The 17,248-nt window shown below is 45.2% G+C and overlaps 1 protein-coding gene across 2 annotated transcripts in view; it reads left to right on the forward strand.

The window, feature by feature from the left end:
* Window positions 1–15,196, forward strand: part of LOC311194820 (amine oxidase [flavin-containing] B-like) — a 58,294-nt gene extending 43,098 nt beyond the window's left edge. Inside the window, exons 11-16 of one of the 2 annotated variants that reach the window (XR_014617463.1) lie at window positions 5,092–5,149; window positions 6,684–6,781; window positions 8,148–8,259; window positions 9,818–9,880; window positions 10,291–10,535; window positions 13,639–15,196. Coding sequence is in view for 1 of the 2 variants with exons in the window: in XM_084268037.1 (XP_084124163.1) it covers window positions 5,092–5,149; window positions 6,684–6,781; window positions 8,148–8,259; window positions 9,818–9,880; window positions 10,291–10,446 (487 nt within the window). In the remaining variant the exon portion in view is untranslated. The remainder of the gene's footprint in view (window positions 1–5,091; window positions 5,150–6,683; window positions 6,782–8,147; window positions 8,260–9,817; window positions 9,881–10,290; window positions 10,536–13,638) is intronic. The other variant, XM_084268037.1, reaches the window with a different exon arrangement.
* Window positions 15,197–17,248: the final 2,052 nt, after the last annotated feature.

Here is a 17,248-nt window from a genome sequence, read left to right on the forward strand (position 1 = left end):
CTGAGTAAAACTTTTGCTATAAACAAGCAGAGCAGGAAAAACAATGCCCTGATTTGAAGGAAGTTGTAACTTTGCAGCAGTAGGAAGACATGTTGCTTCACGGAAGAAAATCTCTTACTTCCTTTTGGATTAAGACCCCACAGAATTCCCACAAACAGGCAGCAGATGGAGTAGCTAGCCTCTGCCCTTTGGACACTCACAGGTCCTGGTTCTTATTTTCCAGCAGGCTGCTCTGCCTATGTGACTTTTGCAAAAGAACTGCTCTAAGCTGCTGCCTATGGAAGTGGTGTAGCTGTTCCGCAGCCCTCACTGGAAAGTGTCCAGAGAAAGTTTTTGTCCTCATCCCTCTGCACTGCCACCCCTCTGGCTTTGTGCAAGTGCAATGAACTCTTAGAAGGCTCATCAGAAGGGGCAGGTTTGGCCTCTGTGCTTTTTTTTTAACTTCTTTTTTCCCTCCTAATCATCCTGGAGGGTCTTTTCAGTGTCTGTAACCTCGTGGCTGGCATGAACGAGGCTTCCGCATCATGAAGGGGTCAAAAAGCTGCCTCCAGCTTTCTGCCCACAGTTATGGGAAAGAAAGGCCCTTCAGGCACAGACTAAGGTCTTTTTTACTGTCTTATTGAAACAAATCTCTGTGTACAATAGGGCTTTTTTGTTTATTGCTAAAATAGAATTTAGAAAGTAATGAGTTTTTTCCATCACACTGATTCATGGTACCTGATCAAATTAAAGCTACAAGTAGAGAGTATGGACATGAGGACAGCCTTATTTTGACATGGAGAAAATACATTTCTTTTTAAAGCATGCCACGAGGAATACTGTGTCCAAGTAAACATTTTTACACTAATAGCTAGTCTAGCTACAGAAGCTGTAGTTGTCTCAGTTTAGCTTTGCAGGTGGTCTAGCAGCCTGTGGATAATGGGTCTAAATGGGATTGTTAATGTCCCGGCCTGGTATCACAGGCGACTTTTAATTTTGGCAGGAATGGACAAAACAGCCTTTTCCTCAGCACTCAGGCTTTGAGATAGACCCCTGTCAGGTGACTGACAATAAAAGTAGTATAGAAATTCTGAAATTCAGTGTGCTCAGTGTTTTAAGCCATCATAAACACCAAATGGTGTCTTACACCATGTGCCAGTACACCAGCCACATCTGAGCATTATGTGAGAAGCTCTTCTCTTATGAAGGGCTGTCCTGGCTGTTTTCAAGGCACTGTGGAGGAAAGGTTGCCTCCCCCTGGGCAATAAAAGCATTAGCACAATTGCCTGACTGGTGCTGCCTACAGCTAGGATTTAAAGAAGAGGATTTTTCAAGTCTTCTGAGGAGTAAACCTTGGGCTGGTACCTGATAGAAGTACCCTAGTTGCAGGGGAAGCGGGTTCCTCTGGCTCCTAAAGTCCTGGTCACTGTCAACCAAGAACGTGCTGAGCTACACTGCAGCACTTCTCCTGCACATGAGCACAAGTCTCTTTCCAGTGGAAATCAGGTCCCAGGAGAAGGCAGAGCGCAAACCTGGATCTTCTCCCAGTGTACACTCAGGGTGCATCTAATTCGTGGTGTTCAGATGGGGGCTGTGGTGTTTGCAGGGAAGGATCTCTTCTGAGGACAGGCTTCTTGTGTCATCCTACAGAGGATGTATTCCCTGCCTGGCAACACAAACTCCCTTCATCATGCTGATAGAAAGTTTTTGGTAATCCTTGGATATGAAGAGGAGGATGCAGAGTCTGTGGCAGCTATCCTAAATCACGCCTGGGAAACAGCAGTAGTGGGAGGGATGGAAACTGTTTTACAGCCTAAGCCAGACGGAAGGGAGTAAAACTCACTGCTGCCTTCCAGCTGGTCTTCCCAGGCCAGGTGCCAATGAGGAATGATGGTGGTTAGATTGTGCCCTACCTTTCCCAGCTGTGCAATGAAGCTGATGGCATCACACGCTGCTGTGGAGTAAGAGAGAGGAGAAAAGAGCTGAGTGTCTGCATGTGTGCTTCTCCTGCATGGGGAACAGTGTCACTCCCAACAGGACCATGCCTAGGAAGCTCCAGGCATAATGTTCTTTTTTTTTTAGTACTGGTGGCAATTTCATAGCTGAGTCCAGACCCAAGAAATAAGGATTTTACTCACTGCATATTCCGTATGTTCTGTGCTGGAATTATCTATGGATCCATAAATCAGTATTTATTTAAAGTGTTCTGGGACAAAAAATACAGGGGTCCCTGAGACCAGCACATCTGCAAAGATTACTCTTATTAGGGGGAACATCCTCAGGGATAGATTACTGTTGGCACCATTCAGTACTTTAGAGACATAATTTCTGTGTTGTGGGCTTTATTTGAGTCGATACCTTATTATTGATGAATACTTCTTTCCAGTGTTGAAATATTTTCAGAGTGTGAAGATGCTCTTGACCTTAAGCTTAACTGGTTGGGGTTTTTTGCATGGCTGTCTGAACCTACCTTTCTCTGTGTTTGCAATGTCGTTGGGAAATAGCAGTGAGTTTGCACCTTCTTGGAGCCCTACAGTTGGCTGTACATGAGAATCCCTGCCAGCCTCTGGTTTGCCATCTCCAGGCTCCCTGAATGGTCTGCAAGTCACATGTGGGAAAAAGGCAGGGCACAGGCAGATCTAGAGGGGTTCTACGCATCCCTTTGGTGGTGCTGGGAGGACCAGAAGCCAGTGAGTGCCAAGGTGATAACTCACTTTCCTGTGGAGCTCTGTGGTGTTATTGCCTGCCCTGAAACCAGGAACTGGTGGGCATTTGTAAGAAGTCGTGGGCAGACTTCAGCAGAGGCTTTCATAGAATCACAGAATATCCTGGTTTGGAAGGGACCTGTAAGGATCATAGAGTCAAGCTCCTGGCTCCACACAGGGCCAGCCAAGTCAGAGCATGGAACTGAGGGCATCATCCAGGCACTTCTTGAACTCAGCCAAGATCAGTGCTGTGCCTGGGGAGCCTGTTCCAGTGCCCAACCACCCTCTCAGTAAGAGCCTCTTCCTAATATCCAGCCTAAACCTCCCCCTTCACAACTTCATGCTGTTCCTTTGGGTTCTATCACTGGTCACCAAAGGAGGAGCCTGCCTCTTTGCTCCCCCTCATCAGGAAGCCATAGACCACAATGAGGTCTCCCCTCAGCCTCCTTTTCTCCAGGCTGTACAAACCAAGGGATTTCAACCTTTCCTCATAAGACTTCCCCTCCAGACCCTTCCTTCACCATCCTTGTCACCCTCCTCTGGACACTCTCCAGTACTTTTGTGTCCCTCTTGTACTGCGGTGCCCAAAACTGCACCCAGTACTCAAGGTGAGTCCGCACCAGCACAATGTAGAGTGGGACAATCCCCTCCCTGCACCGGCTGGCAATGCCGTGCTTGATGCACCCCAGGATACAGCTGGCCCTCCTGGCTGCCAACAAACACCCCCAAATCCCTCTCATCATGGCTGGCCTCCAGCCTCTGATCCCCCAGTCTGTATGTGCAGCCAGGGTTGCCCATTCCCAGAATGGGTGCAGAATCCGGCCCTTGCCCTTGTTAAACTTCGTGCTGTTGGTGATGGCCCAGCTCTCTCATCTGTCCAGGTCTCTCTGTAAAAACCTCACCCTCAGTGAAATCAACAATTCCTCCCAATTTGGTGTCATCTGCGAACTTACTTAAGACACCCTCAAGTTCTGAGTCCAGATCATTTATGAAAATGTTAAAAAGAACTGGGCTTAAAATGGATCCCTGGGGAACCCCACTGATGACTGGCCATCAGCCATGCTGGATCATGCTTTTCAAATCACTTTATTCTCCTCAGACACTGTGTGGGTGCTGCTAGTGTGCAGGGCCTGGTGTTCACCTCATGTAGGGAGAACAAAAGGAAACGATCCCTTTTGTTGTTGCTGTGGCTGGACTCATGACACCCCCTGACTGCAGTGAGATGTTGATATATAGAACCTGCATCGCTATGGCTCCTCAACTTCCTCCTGGACAGCTGCAGTATAGCCATGCAATCCTGCTTCTGGAGCAGAAGGCTGACCCTTGGTCCTCCACCCCTGAGCACAAAGGAGGAGATGCTTCCTTCCCTTCTTCTGCTACTGGGCTTGACACCTGCCAACAGCAAAATCACCCCAGGGTGATTTCACCACGGCTCTTCCTGAACTTGTAGCAGTCTTTACTTCCCTACTCAAGTCCCAGCCTGCACAGGACAGGACAACTGCACAGGAGGACAACTTTTTCAAAGTCCTTCAGGTCATCCTGATTTTTTTTTACCTCCTCATCCCCGTTCTGTAAGATTCTTTGAGTTCAGCTGCTCATGGGTATAGCTGGGCTCCCACGTAGCTGGATTGCTTCATACAGCAGTATAGATACAGGTTCCTTATATGGCTTATATAGCTGCAAGTGTAGCTTGTACTGTTATGGAGCTGGGACTGCTGTGTTGCTGTGCCCAGCCTGGCTCTCTGGGGAGCACAGGATTTGCTTCCAGAAATAAAATGTCTTTTTGTTGTGTTTGCGTGCCTGTTTTTCATAATTGTTAACTGTTAATTTCATCTTGATCTTCTTGTGTTTGGGAATTGGTGCAGTGCAGCTAACAGCAAACAGTAAGACCCAAAAGCTTGTAGGAATAAACGTAATTGCACTCGGGGTTTGCAACAGAATAAAGTATATTCATGGATTTATAGACTCATAAACTAAAACAGGAGGAAATTTTATAGACATGGAAATAAAGTGCTGATTCCTTGAGAGCCTCAGGCTATCAATACCTACATCTTTGTGGGAACAAACCAGTAGTTAGACTATGTGCCAAGACAAAAAAGTGCAATGCCTTACTACTTTCTTTTCCTGACAGCCCAGAGCACCTTTGGATAATGTATGGATTTGGGCTGCTAGAGGTATCTTAAGGGAACAGCTTGCATAACTGCTGGTAAAACCAGCTTTTATGCAGCACAGGAGTTTGAGTTATTTCTAGTGATTCAGAGGATGAGCAATGAGGATAGATCCCAAAAAACTGGAAGCTCAAGTTCAAGCAGATACTAATACTTGTTCTCTTGAAACTAGGACATACTAGAGGCAGTTTGTTTTCTCTTTCCTTACACAGAACTCCTCTGTTGTTTTTCTTTTGCAGGAAGACGAGGCTGTGTGAGCTGTATGCAAAGGTTCTGGGTTCAGAGGAAGCTTTACATGTAAGCACACAGTCTAAGCCACGATGTCCCTTGTCAGATTTGTTGGGCTGGGGAAGGGCAGAATGAAACCAGAACGCAGCCCTGCTCCCATACAGCGCTGTGTAGCCTTTCGGAAGAGGTACCTGCTGCGGCGGCGCTTGCTGCCCTCTGTAGAGGAGTGATGAGAAGGTTGTGGCAAGCCTTGGGTTGTGTTTGACAGTGAGAAAAAGAGTGAGCTTATGAAATGGTTAAAAGGCAGGTAAGTTCTGGCCCAGCTTCATGGGTGGCATTCACAGCACTTACCACTACACATCTCAGCTGCGTTCAGATGTGGCAGGCTTGACTCTCCCCCTCAGTCTGTATGGAGCATAATGTTCCTTCTTTCACAGTAGTTGCCTTGGCTGCCTGTGTTTTTCTTTTCCCCTTTCCCTTGCCTCCTCTTCCCTGTAACAGTAAATAACCTATAGGATTTGTGTGATCTCTGTCATGTTTTCAGCTAGGATAGAGTTAATGTTCTCTCTAGCAGTGGGTGGAATGTCATGTTTGGGAGTTGGGATGAGAGCAGTGCTGATAACACACTGATGGTTTAGTTGCTGCCAAGCAGTCAGGAGCTTTTAGTTGTTCATGTTGCCCTGCTAACCAGAAGGCAGGGGGTGCCTAGGGAGCTGGGTGAGGACACAGTCAGGACAGGTGAGCCAAACTGGTCAAAGAGGGTATTCCATGCCAATTGCATCATGCCCAGCATAAAGCGGGGCTGGTGGTGGGTGGAGCAGGCAGCGGTTGGGGATGGTCCAGTTTTGGGACGGCTCTGAGCTGTACGGCCTGAGTGGTGTGGTTTGGTGAAAGACTGCATTTGTGTATCATCAGTTTCATATATTCTGCAATAGGGTCCTGTTACTGTTATCTCTCTCTCTGCTGTCCCAGTAAACTCTCCTTATCCCATCCTGTGAGGTTTGCCTTTGGTTTTTGCTTTTCCCCTTCCCCTTTTCCCACCCCAGGGCGAGCGGCTGCGTGGTGCTCAGCTCCCAGCTGGGGGCAGAACCACCACAATCTCACACTTGATTTGTGATCAACACTCTTTATCCTTTAAGGGCAGTTTTATGCAAGTTAAAAGTTGTGGATACCAATCCTGAAATGACATCATTTTAAGCAGAGTGATGCTGTGCACAGAACCACGCAAGTGCGGAGTTTGCGTTTCTAACAGCGTAGAGTTGTATCCAGTGTACATATTCTAAGTGTTATATCTGTGTACACCGAAGGTTAATTTTGCTTTACATGGCTCAAAGCATAAATTTACATTGACAGATTAAGAGGATTAAATTCTACAGTGGCTAGATTAGCCAGGGTTTTTTTAAAAGAAATAGCTAGCAGTGTCTAAAATGAAAGCTTATTGTGTCGCATCCATGCTGCATGGAGAGACTTGTTAAACGTGCTTGTCTTGTCAGATGGTGACATGCAACAAACCATAAGCTATTCTTTGCTGTCTCCTCACTTCTTTTATCAGCTTCCTTGCGACTTTGTCCCTGCCTTGAGTGAATTAATCTCTGTTTTACAGCCAGTGCACTATGAAGAGAAGAACTGGTGTGAGGAGCAGTATTCCGGGGGCTGCTACACAGCCTACTTCCCACCAGGCATAATGACTCAGTATGGAAGGTACGGTGTCTATTTATAGTGGGCTTCGGAGTAGTAAGATAAGACCAAGTTAATAAATATCCTCAGGAAGGGTCATAAATCCTCTGTCACTGTTCGCTTTATACCTTTAAGATCACCAGGGAGTATTTTAAACAGATACTATAAAGCCCAACTGAGACAAGTGGAAGGTTATGATGGATGAGTACAGTATCATTGGGGGGGTTTATTCACTTTTATTATTCGGTGAATGCAGCTGACAAGGTTCTTGAAAGGGAGTTGGGAAGTTTTCACAATCTGTTTACAAACCCGGTGTTGGGTGTTTGATGGTGTTACCATTTCTGGCACATCTCTATCTGGGTTTTTTAATGAATGCTGGCAGAGCATTAATTCCTGCCAGCACTGACAGTAATGAGTGATCTCTTTGGATTGTTCCTTTCCTTTTAGCAGTCCAGGCTTAATACAGTAATCAGTCTTTTCCCACCTAAGTTTTTTGCATGAAAATAAGACTATCAAAAAGAAAGAGACTTGCTGGCCAGACTGGTTGTTGGATTCATATGTATAGGTTTTAATGTGGTGGCACAGTCCTACTTCTGAAGTGTAAGTTTTCACAATTTAAGAAGAACTTAGAGCAGTAAAGCAGTTGTAATTGAAAGCATGTGAAGGGCTTAGTTTTTAAAGTCATTGAGTCATTTTAAATGATAATTATTGCAAATTCAGGCAGAGACACAGTCGGTTTTGTTTTGGGTGTTGTTGCTTATTACTGTAGATGTCATGGGGATGTACTTCTGAACGCCACACTGTGCCAGTACCACCCAGCGTTGGTGTTTCTGACACTGGATAGAATCGTGGCATAGAATAAGCCTTGTCTCAAGCTCATTGTCCTTCACACCATGTCCTTCACACTATAGTCAGATTATTTATATATACCAGGTTCAGATCAGATGTTAGGAAAAATTTTTTTACTGAAAGAGTTGTCAGGACCTGGAACAGGCTGCCCAGGGAGGGGGCTGAGTCACCATCCCTGGATGTGTTTAAAAAAGGGGTAGATCAGGTACTTAGGGATATGGTTTAGCACAGGACAGGAATGGTTGGACTTTCCAACCTTGTAATTCTGTGACATTCACACCTCATGTCCTTCACGCTGTATTCACAACCATAAACACCATTGCAAGAGTTGCAGTGTAAAGGATGAGAAAATACATATGCTGGTGTGTTTGCTGTAAGGATCAAAATGCAGCACAGGCTCCCCCTCCAGCTCAACTCACCCAGAGTTACTGTCTTGAAATGCTTGCTGCTATTTATAGCACTTTTGTTCTGATATTCACCCAAGGGTTTTGGTCATCTTTCCTGACACGGCTGATGTGACTTACTGCTTGTTCCCCTTCAGGATCATTCGGCAGCCCGTTGGCAGGATCTACTTTGCTGGCACAGAGACAGCCACAGAGTGGAGTGGATACATGGAGGGGGCTGTGCAGGCTGGGGAGAGAGCAGCCAGAGAGGTATGAATGTAAGCTCAAAACAGGGGGCACTGTCAAATATCCTGAGGAAAATTAAAGATCTTTCTATTGGAGGTGAAATGGGAATTGAGTGTTCACAGCTTCAGGTGTTCAGAAATCTTGATGCAAATCCCTGCTTCAAAAAGGATGAAGGTTTTGCACTTAGATTTGGAATGCTTAAGAAAGGCTCTGATTCTTCAAACTCTTCTCAGTTTCCAGGAATGAGATCCTTTAACAAAAATCTCAAATTCTCACCTAGTCATTTTTTGCTCCACATGGCACTTTGTTGGTTATCGTACTGAGAGGTCATGGCTGTTATCATCATCGGCAACAGCTCTGGTCTGCAGCTCTGCAGAGCAAGCCAGTCCCTTCCTCAACTGCTCCCAACAATACCACTGACACAGTGATATGCCATCGAGACAGCCTTACATGAAGTCATTAAACACAGACTTTAATGTTTTGCTTCTGAGAAAATGTCAATTCCTCAAATATTTTCAGGAGTACTACAGTTTCTGGAGCAGCCAAAGAAATTTCATCTTTGATTTGTGAGGTGAAGGGAACCTTGTGGCTAAGAACTAGAGTCATAGAACAGCAACTGGTCTGGAAGGGATCTGTAGAGTTTATCTAGTCCATACCCATGCCCCAAATGACAGGGATCAACTGTCCTTAAACTGACACATTTGTCCTGCCTGTTCCTGGAAGCCTCCAGAGGTAGTACTTCATGACATCCTCAAGGGCATTAGAGCAGAACGTCCACAGGCCTCGGCAGAGAAGCTGGCAAGTGAGCTTGACTGGTACAAAATTCTGTTTTCCTTTCCTCATTTACTTGTGAAAGGAAAATATGTTTAAAATCTAGTTCAAGAGTGCTTCTCACTCTCTGGTATTGAAAAGCTGGTGGGGCCCATGAATCTTGTCTAGCCCATCGTAAAAGGCAGCAAAACGTGTTACATCTGTAAGTGCCTGGCATAGGAAAAATGTTAATATTGCCATCTCCATTTTATTGTACAGTAGAAAAAGTTAATCTCTGTGACTTCACATGACTATCATTTCAGATAATCTTCACTATCCTACTCATCTTTGGTACTTTGATACTTTGAATAGTTATATTTCCATTGTGAAGGTTTTATTTTTAGTCTTGCTTTTCTCTGGCTGAAAGTGGTGGTCTGTCACTCACAGGATTCTGTCCCTCTTTCTACATCACAGTAAAATTTTCAACCAGGCTAATAGAGGCTGCATCAGTTGCCCCTGTGGTGGCCAGTTCATGTACACTTCACTTTGCCATGAGTGTATACTTAACTCCTAGTCATATTCGTGCTCCCCTGTATGAATAGGGGGGCTACTTGAGGGCTACTCAAGTTCTGTCTCACGTGGACCAGCTAAGCATAGGGAGGCTTTTCTGTTACTGTTGCTACACTAAACATCAGAAGAGAGTTGCACAATTTGAATGCACAGGGGTTTGTGTGCTCAATAGTTATCTTAATTGTGCCATTTTAAAACAAAATTTAAGGCAGCCCTTGTTCCCTTTCAATTGTTCTTACTAAAAAATGTTATTTGTTTCCAGATACTGTTTGCTATGAGGAAAATCCCAGACAGTGAAATTTGGAAGCCAGAACCTGAATCAATTGTAAGTCTTTCTGTAGATTAAATGAACTTTTCTCTTGCTGTTTTGCTCATGAGAGAAAATTCTGTTGGCTGCTTTTATTTAAATTCACTAAACCAAAGCCATGATAAACTTTTCCTTACTCACTGAAACTGCCCTTCCCTAAACAGGAATGTGATAGAAATTCAGAAAAGGCCCCTCTCTGACATCTCTGTAACAGGGGATTGGAAAGATCTGCATATTTTAACTAGTCTATGAATCCTTCCCATCTGTCTCTTCCTCTTCCCTTTAACTGAGCAGAAAATTTTGGTACACTGTACTTCTTCACGTGAACTGCTTCAACACAGTTCTGTTTCTGCTGCCAGAACCTCTTGATTTACATCCTGCCTCTCTCAGTGGAGATGTTATGTTGAAAATAGATGCTCTCCCCACAGGATGTTCCAGCCTTGCCCATCACTACAACCTTCTGGGAGAGGAACTTGCCATCTGTGCCAGGACTGCTAAAGCTGATTGGATTTTCCACTTTCTTCACTTCTGTGGCTGCAGCAGGATTATTTGCCTACAAAAAGGGACTTCTGGTTCGAAACTGAGAAAGGTGCCAATGCAAAGCCTCACCCTTGAGCGGCTTTCTTTTTTTCACAGGTCTTTTTGGTGTGTACTTCCCTGTCTTCAAAATCAGGTCAGGACTGGGGAAGAGGAGAAAACACTAGAGATTAGAGGCTAGAGGGGAGGGATAAAGGAATGGAATCCATATTCATAAAGAACCCCATGAATCCAGGCCTGTTTCTAGCAGTGACTTTGTTGTTGAATTTTTAGGATACCCTGCCAAGTGTTATCACCTTGAGGTTTTTATCCAGATCTCGGAGCAGAAATGACAAAATACCTGTTAAAAAGCTTGTTCCAGTTGTTCCACTTAGAGCTGAACCAGACCCGGAACTCCAGGTCTTCACAGGCACTTCCATTTCTAGTCATTAACAAAGGTTTTCTGCCTTTCTGTGTAGTAGACTGGGAATAGAAATCCATAGCTTAAAGAATAATTAACCACTTTATGCTAATTGCTGTTGAGGATCAACCTAAAGGACATCAGGCCTAATTTATCCATCTGAACTATGCAAGTGTGGCCGTAGGTTGTTAGCGTTTCCAGTGGCATTATCTGCCCTACAGTGAGCGAGGAGCAAGGTTTTTCTGCCTTTGGCAACGAACTGGAGCTCAGGGCTCCCCAGCTGTGTGCACACTGCCTGGAACAGCAGAGGTCCTGTGTCAAATCAAGTCCATCCCTGTGTAAGATCAGATCTCCTCTGCCTAGAAAACTGGTGGGCTCTGGACTAAAAAAGGTGTGTGCAGCAGCATGGCTGGTCAGGCTCTCGGGCCTAATGATGAACGGGGAGACCCGTGCTAGTGTGGTGGTACAGACACAGCCCTTCAAGCCTTTTCACCTTGTCTGAACATCTCTGCCTCACAGGTCCCCTTTTAGCTCCCTAAATTGCTGTAAGACCTTATGGCTCTCTACAGCTACCCAAATGGGGGTATTAGTCAGGTGGATGTCAGTCTCCTCTCCCTAGTAATGAGCGACAGGACAAGAGGAAATGGCCTCAAGTTGTGTCAGGGGAGGTTTAGATTGGATGTCAGGAAAAATATCTTCACCAAAAGGGTTGTCAATTGCTGGAACAGGCTGCCCAGGGAGGTGGTTGAATCACCATCCCTGGAGCTATTTAAAAGATGTGCACACAGGGACATGGCTTAGTGGTTGGACTTGGCAGCATTGGCTGTGCGGTGATCTTAAGGGTCTTTTCCAACCGAAATAATTCTAAGATGGTGAGAGGACAAATTAGCCTCTGCTTACCCCAGGAAGTTTTCAAGCCATCCATATAAACTCTTCTATATTATTTTCTTACCTGCTTCCTTTCTGTCATCTACCTAAGTTTATATTGTGGACAACCTTGAGGCTGTCTTTGGCCTGGTAGGGTGTAGTGGGCTTGAAAATGTGTTAGTGTAGAAAACATGCCAAACTTTATCTGCCCCCGGCCCCAACACTCGCTTTATGTTGAACACAGCTAAGATGATTGAGAGCTTCTGTCTCTCTGAACATCCATATAGCTGTGACCAGCACTTCTGCTAACTGCTAGAGAGATCAGAGAGAACCATGGGTAGGATAGTCACATGCAAGTGCTTCTGCCCTCCCTAGCTTGGTACCTTTCAAACAGTGTAAAGGAATAAAATAAAATTAAATAAAATGAATTGAAACTAAATGAAACAAAACAAAACAAAACAAAATAAAATAAAATAAAATAAAAAATCAAACCCGAGGTGCCTGCCTGACAGCGTTGTGGTACCCAGTTCCAGGTGTATCTGCTGTTTTGCATCTGCCTTACACAAAAGAGGGAGCCATGGGTAGAACAGGCAACAGGGTTTGCTGCACATGAAGTTTGAGAAAAGCTGTATATCTGGAGTTTTCCTGAGCCCGTTTGCCACACTTCTCCCTTCAACCAGTGTTGATTTATATGTGAAAAACTGTACTGCAGTAAAAGCCATGGAGGGAAGTATAACAAGAATATACTCAGCAACTGCCGTGAGCAGACGGTAGAACCGCACCACCAGTCTCCAGCAGATTTTTGGGGCTACCATCTGATCTTGCTCGTGCAGAGCATCACTTCCCTCTCCAAATAGTCCCATGGAAATCTACTTGAATCACTTACAGAGCTGTAGTGTTTGTGAGACGGGCGTCGATTTGCGGCCCTTCGGTTCCATTCCTTTTAACTTGATGTGCCAGTTAAAAACCTTCCTGTGGCAGCAGCTTGGATTTTATGACAAACGAATATCCTCATAACAGCCTTTTAAAATGCATGGGGGAACTTTCCAGACGTACAGATCTTTAAGTCAGAAGATCAGCGCGGCGGTGCACATATGGCTTCCCTCATCGTATCGCGGAGCACTAATTGGCCGGGACATTTGCCCACCGCCGAGCGCTCCTTCCAGGCTTTCTCTCTGTGTGATTTATTTACTACACGAATGAGGAAGCGAAAGCTGAATGGGAACTGTGTTAAGTTCAGAGCTTTTGCACCACAGACAAGTCTCAGGCCAGAAATAAACACAGGAACCTAAATTTGGGAAGACTTTTTAAGAGGTGTGTCCCTCTAAGAGCTAGACAGTGAATACATACTTAACGTATAAAGAACTGCTGCATTTGCAGGTGACTGCTCCGCCAAAACTGTTTGGAATTGAAGTCCTGATTCTGCCCTAGAAATACTCTGTAGGTCCCTGAAGGGGAGCAGGTCCATGACACTAGGGATAAATCGGCTTCATTCACATCCAAAATGTTTTCCTCTCTTCCTTGGTCCTGCATCTTGTCATAGGTTTTTCACAGTCTAACAAGAAAATGTTCTGTGCCACAGGGGCAGAAAATCCAAGGAAAAACAGAAGTTAGATGTCTTTAGAACCGAACTGAGTCATAACTGAAGCTTTTCCTGAGATTGGTTAATTTGAAATTAAAAAATAATAATAAAAAAGAAAAGGCATATATAACGCTGTCCTTGTACTCTAGTTTCAAAATGAAACAAAAATGGAAAAAAACCAACCCCAAGCCTTTCTCATGTTATTCTGCCACAACTAGAAGTTAGGCCTGACTTAAAACCTCAAGTTAAATTTGGATCCCCTGAGATTTCTAGCCAAATCTGATGAAGCTGGGCGGTCTGAATGGCCACGTCTGTATTAGCACTCGGAAGTCTCTGTCTTCTTCCTTCCAGACTTTGAAGCCATTAGCAACACTCTCTTTGTCTCTACAGCCCTGTCTTGCTACGCTCGTGCTGTGGAGCTCGTCACCACTGTGGGATTAGACAGAAGGAGTTGCTGCTGATCTTTATTTGATTTTAATTTTTTCTTTTTTTGCTGATTTTTTTCTCGACATCTTCCCTGTACAAGGACCGTGTGGCACTTTGTGTATGTGGATGCCAGTGTGGTGAGAAAATTGGCAAATGTAGGTAGAGAATCAGGTTGCTTTCCCATGGGTAAAGGGAACTGTCAGCACTGCCTCATGTTTTTACAATTCCTTTGTGCCAGCCTTTCAGAGATAGGAATGAAGTCTGGTTTAATGGGTAACCAGTCGTGCTCTGTTCTTAATTTATTACTTGTCTGATGAGAAATCTGCTGTCATGAAAGTTAGAGTGATTTACTTGCTTTGTAAAATGGAATAAATAAATAAATAGGAACAACCATGAAAATAACTGTATTTGTTTCCTATGAACTGATTTGTGTTACTGTGCATATTTCCTAAGGCTCTTCAGGGTCTGCCAAAAACAAACAAACAAACAAAAAGGTTTACTTGCCCGTATGCTGTTCTGATAGCAACTGAATGTTGCAGAGGATGTTGGGTTGTGGCATGAAAATCTCTGTTAGCCGAAGTTCCTGACAGCTGATTGTATACACTGCCCGGCAATAGCAGGGAGGTGAGCAATGTGAGGCAGCCCTTGGTCCTTCCTTTAAGTAGTGCATTTTTCTTCCCAGTACAGATCTTGATTCCAAATAGCACATTTGCCATCAATAAACCAAGTTGTTAATCACAATTAAGCATATGCCTAAGCGTTGTCCGTCACTGGAACCCCAAGGCCTGGAGGAGAAGCTTGGGACTTCCATTAATATCATCCTCCTGTGCCCTCAGTGGGACTGACGTAGCCTCTACGGACGTGCAGACATTTTAAGTTTGTGGCTTTAGGTTGTGGGTTTTTTCCAGCCATGAAAGAAGGAATCCTATGTCCTCCAAAAGCACTTGGATGCAAAAAGGAGCCAGGATTAAATGACAACAGACCTGACGCCGCTCTCGGGCAAGACGCAAACCCACTGGAATCACGGACTACAAATGCTCACAAGCAGACCCGGCCTGTGTTGAAATGGACTGACATTCCTCCTGTCATGGCCACCATCTTAAGACCACCTTGACTGCAGAACCTGTTTGTCAGTAGAGGTGAAACCAAGATGGCCGGAGCAGCCTCGCCTTCGAAGTGTCCCAGCAGTGAAATTGTTCAGGCGCTGCCAGAGCTGCTGCTGGTAGCGTGTCTCCCGTGGTCACGTACAGGTCAGTGTTCAGTGATGCCTGCCTCTGTGTTTTGGGGAAAAAAGAGTGACTTCACGTTGCAGGAATATATATGCTCTGTGTGTGTGTGTGTGTGTGATGAATTTGTGCCTTTTATAACTGTAGCATTTTCTCAAGTGCCTCTGTGGTGACTGTCTCCCTTGGCTTCCTTCTTAAGTTCCCTTTTCAATAGGCTCTGCAGATATTTTTATCTGACAGCTGTGAACTTTTTTTAACCTTAATTAGAATCAATAAATATTGTCGTGTCACGTTCACTGCTTGAGGCTTTTGTTTTCTGGAAGCCCCTTTTGACTGGGTTGGGATAGCAAGTATTGCTTAGTAACACAACATTCTGCATTTCATAGCAAAGCCAGTGAGGTGTCTTCAGTTTTTCTTAGTTCAGAAAGCTCTGTAAAGAAGGACAGAAAGATTAAAAAAAAAAAAAAAAACCAAAAAAATCCCCACAAAAAAACCCAAAAAGCAAATAAAACCCCTAACCCCCCAAAAAAACCCTACCCCAAACCCAAAATCACATTTGGCAATAGCTCCTAACAGATAGATGGCTAACTGTCTTACCCTTAAAGATTGGATTTTGTTGCTGTGGGTGGATTTGGAGCATCAGCATCATGGAGACGCCTCGCTCATAGCACCTTGTCTACCAGAACACGTTTGGGCCAGCACATGTTGCACAGCGGTTCATGAGAGTCAAGGGTGGGTGGCTGTAACTGACAAGGGGCAGGAGCAGACCTGGTACCCACAAGTGCTGTAAAGCCCTTGGAAGAAAAGAGAGACAGTAATCACTGGTTTAATGTTATCCTGCAGCTCAGTGTCAGCACTAGAGAGAGAACCCAGCTGAAGAACAAATTCGGCCTTGGGAAGGGGCCCGTGTCTCTCAAAACGTGGTCTGAATGCTGGAAAGAGCATAACCATCCATGTGAAAAACGTGTCAAAAGCATGCAGTGCTCTTTGTATGGGCTTCACCTCAAACACTACTTACCAGCTGTAAAGGAGAACAAATACTGTTAAAGGCAAAGTCCTCCCCTCATCCTCAGTACGCTCTGTAAAGCAGCCGTCCCCAACGCGGTGTGCTGGAGCCAGCAGCGCACCACACAGGCCCTCAAAGCCCATCACGAGCACTTGCCACTCCAGCATCCCTGTCTTGGGTCAGATAAGAGCTGCCTCTTTAACTCTTTGTTCAGATGTAACCTGAGGAGGTACTGGAATGATATTATTAATTGTGGTTTATTTGTCTGTTTATGAAGGTTTCAGTGTGCGTAACACCTGTAGAAGATACTGACACGATTTCCTGAGAAACCAGTTAGAAATCCCACTTGTCACAGGAGAGGATAGGACGTATTTGCAGATTGTTTCACAAAAGTCATGCAAAACTCACTTCTAGCATGAGACCTGAGGGTTGTTTTTCACTTTTACCTGATGCAATTGTACCGATCTACTCACCTGGATAAGGGCATAAAGTCATCGAACCCCAGCGGTACCTTCCGGGGAGGGTCCCATTGAGCGCCGTCTCCCTGTCGCAGAGGAGACCTGTGGAAGAACCGCCCGAGGAAGCAGCACCCAGCAGAAACACCCGCCTTTGGCTGACAGAGTTTGTCAAACGTCTTGGTTCGCTCCTGTGCTGCCGCCTCCTGCACTCAAACGCGCTCTAGTGCTTGGCTGGGGAGGGGTGGGAGAAGGGGAAGCACATTAATAATGCACCGAGGCACCTCTGTCAGCTCTCAGGCTGCTCGCTCCCACTTTGCATATGCTCCAAGTGGTAAGAAAACACTCTGCACAGCAGTGTTGCGTTTAGCAGAAATTACATTATCATTTCAGATGTGGAAACTTCTATTCCAGGTCTGAGGCAGCGAGATGTCCCATCGGGCTGGGCCGTCATTATCCTAAACAATTGAAATGCATGCTTGCACTTAATCAAAATCAAGGGGAGATGTTACTCCAGCCTCCACTTGCCAGTTCAGTCCCAAATGGAACGAGAATATTAAACTAAATTAGAAGCTGTGCCATTTCCCTATCACTGCTTTAGGAGCTGCTGGAGTTTGGCCAGAGCGCGTTCTCCGAGGTTGCCCGTTTGAGCAACACCTCTATCTATATTCAGAAAGCAAACTGCTCCTGAAGAACCCCCCTTCTCAGGGGAGGGGAGTGTTCAGGTGTGTTTAGGCTCTGTGCTCACATTTTTCTCCCAGCTCCTCCGTGCTGCTAAGCAGCAGAAAAGACTTAAGCTCGAGACTTAAGTCCTAAGACTTGAGAGGGAGTCTTGTGGTGCTGGCAGAATAGTGGCACAGCAGCTGGTTTGTCACCCTGGTTTCTGC

The sequence above is a fragment of the Gallinula chloropus genome, assembly GCF_964237585.1.
Source record: "Gallinula chloropus genome assembly, chromosome: 1".
NCBI classification, from domain to species: Eukaryota; Metazoa; Chordata; class Aves; order Gruiformes; family Rallidae; genus Gallinula; species Gallinula chloropus.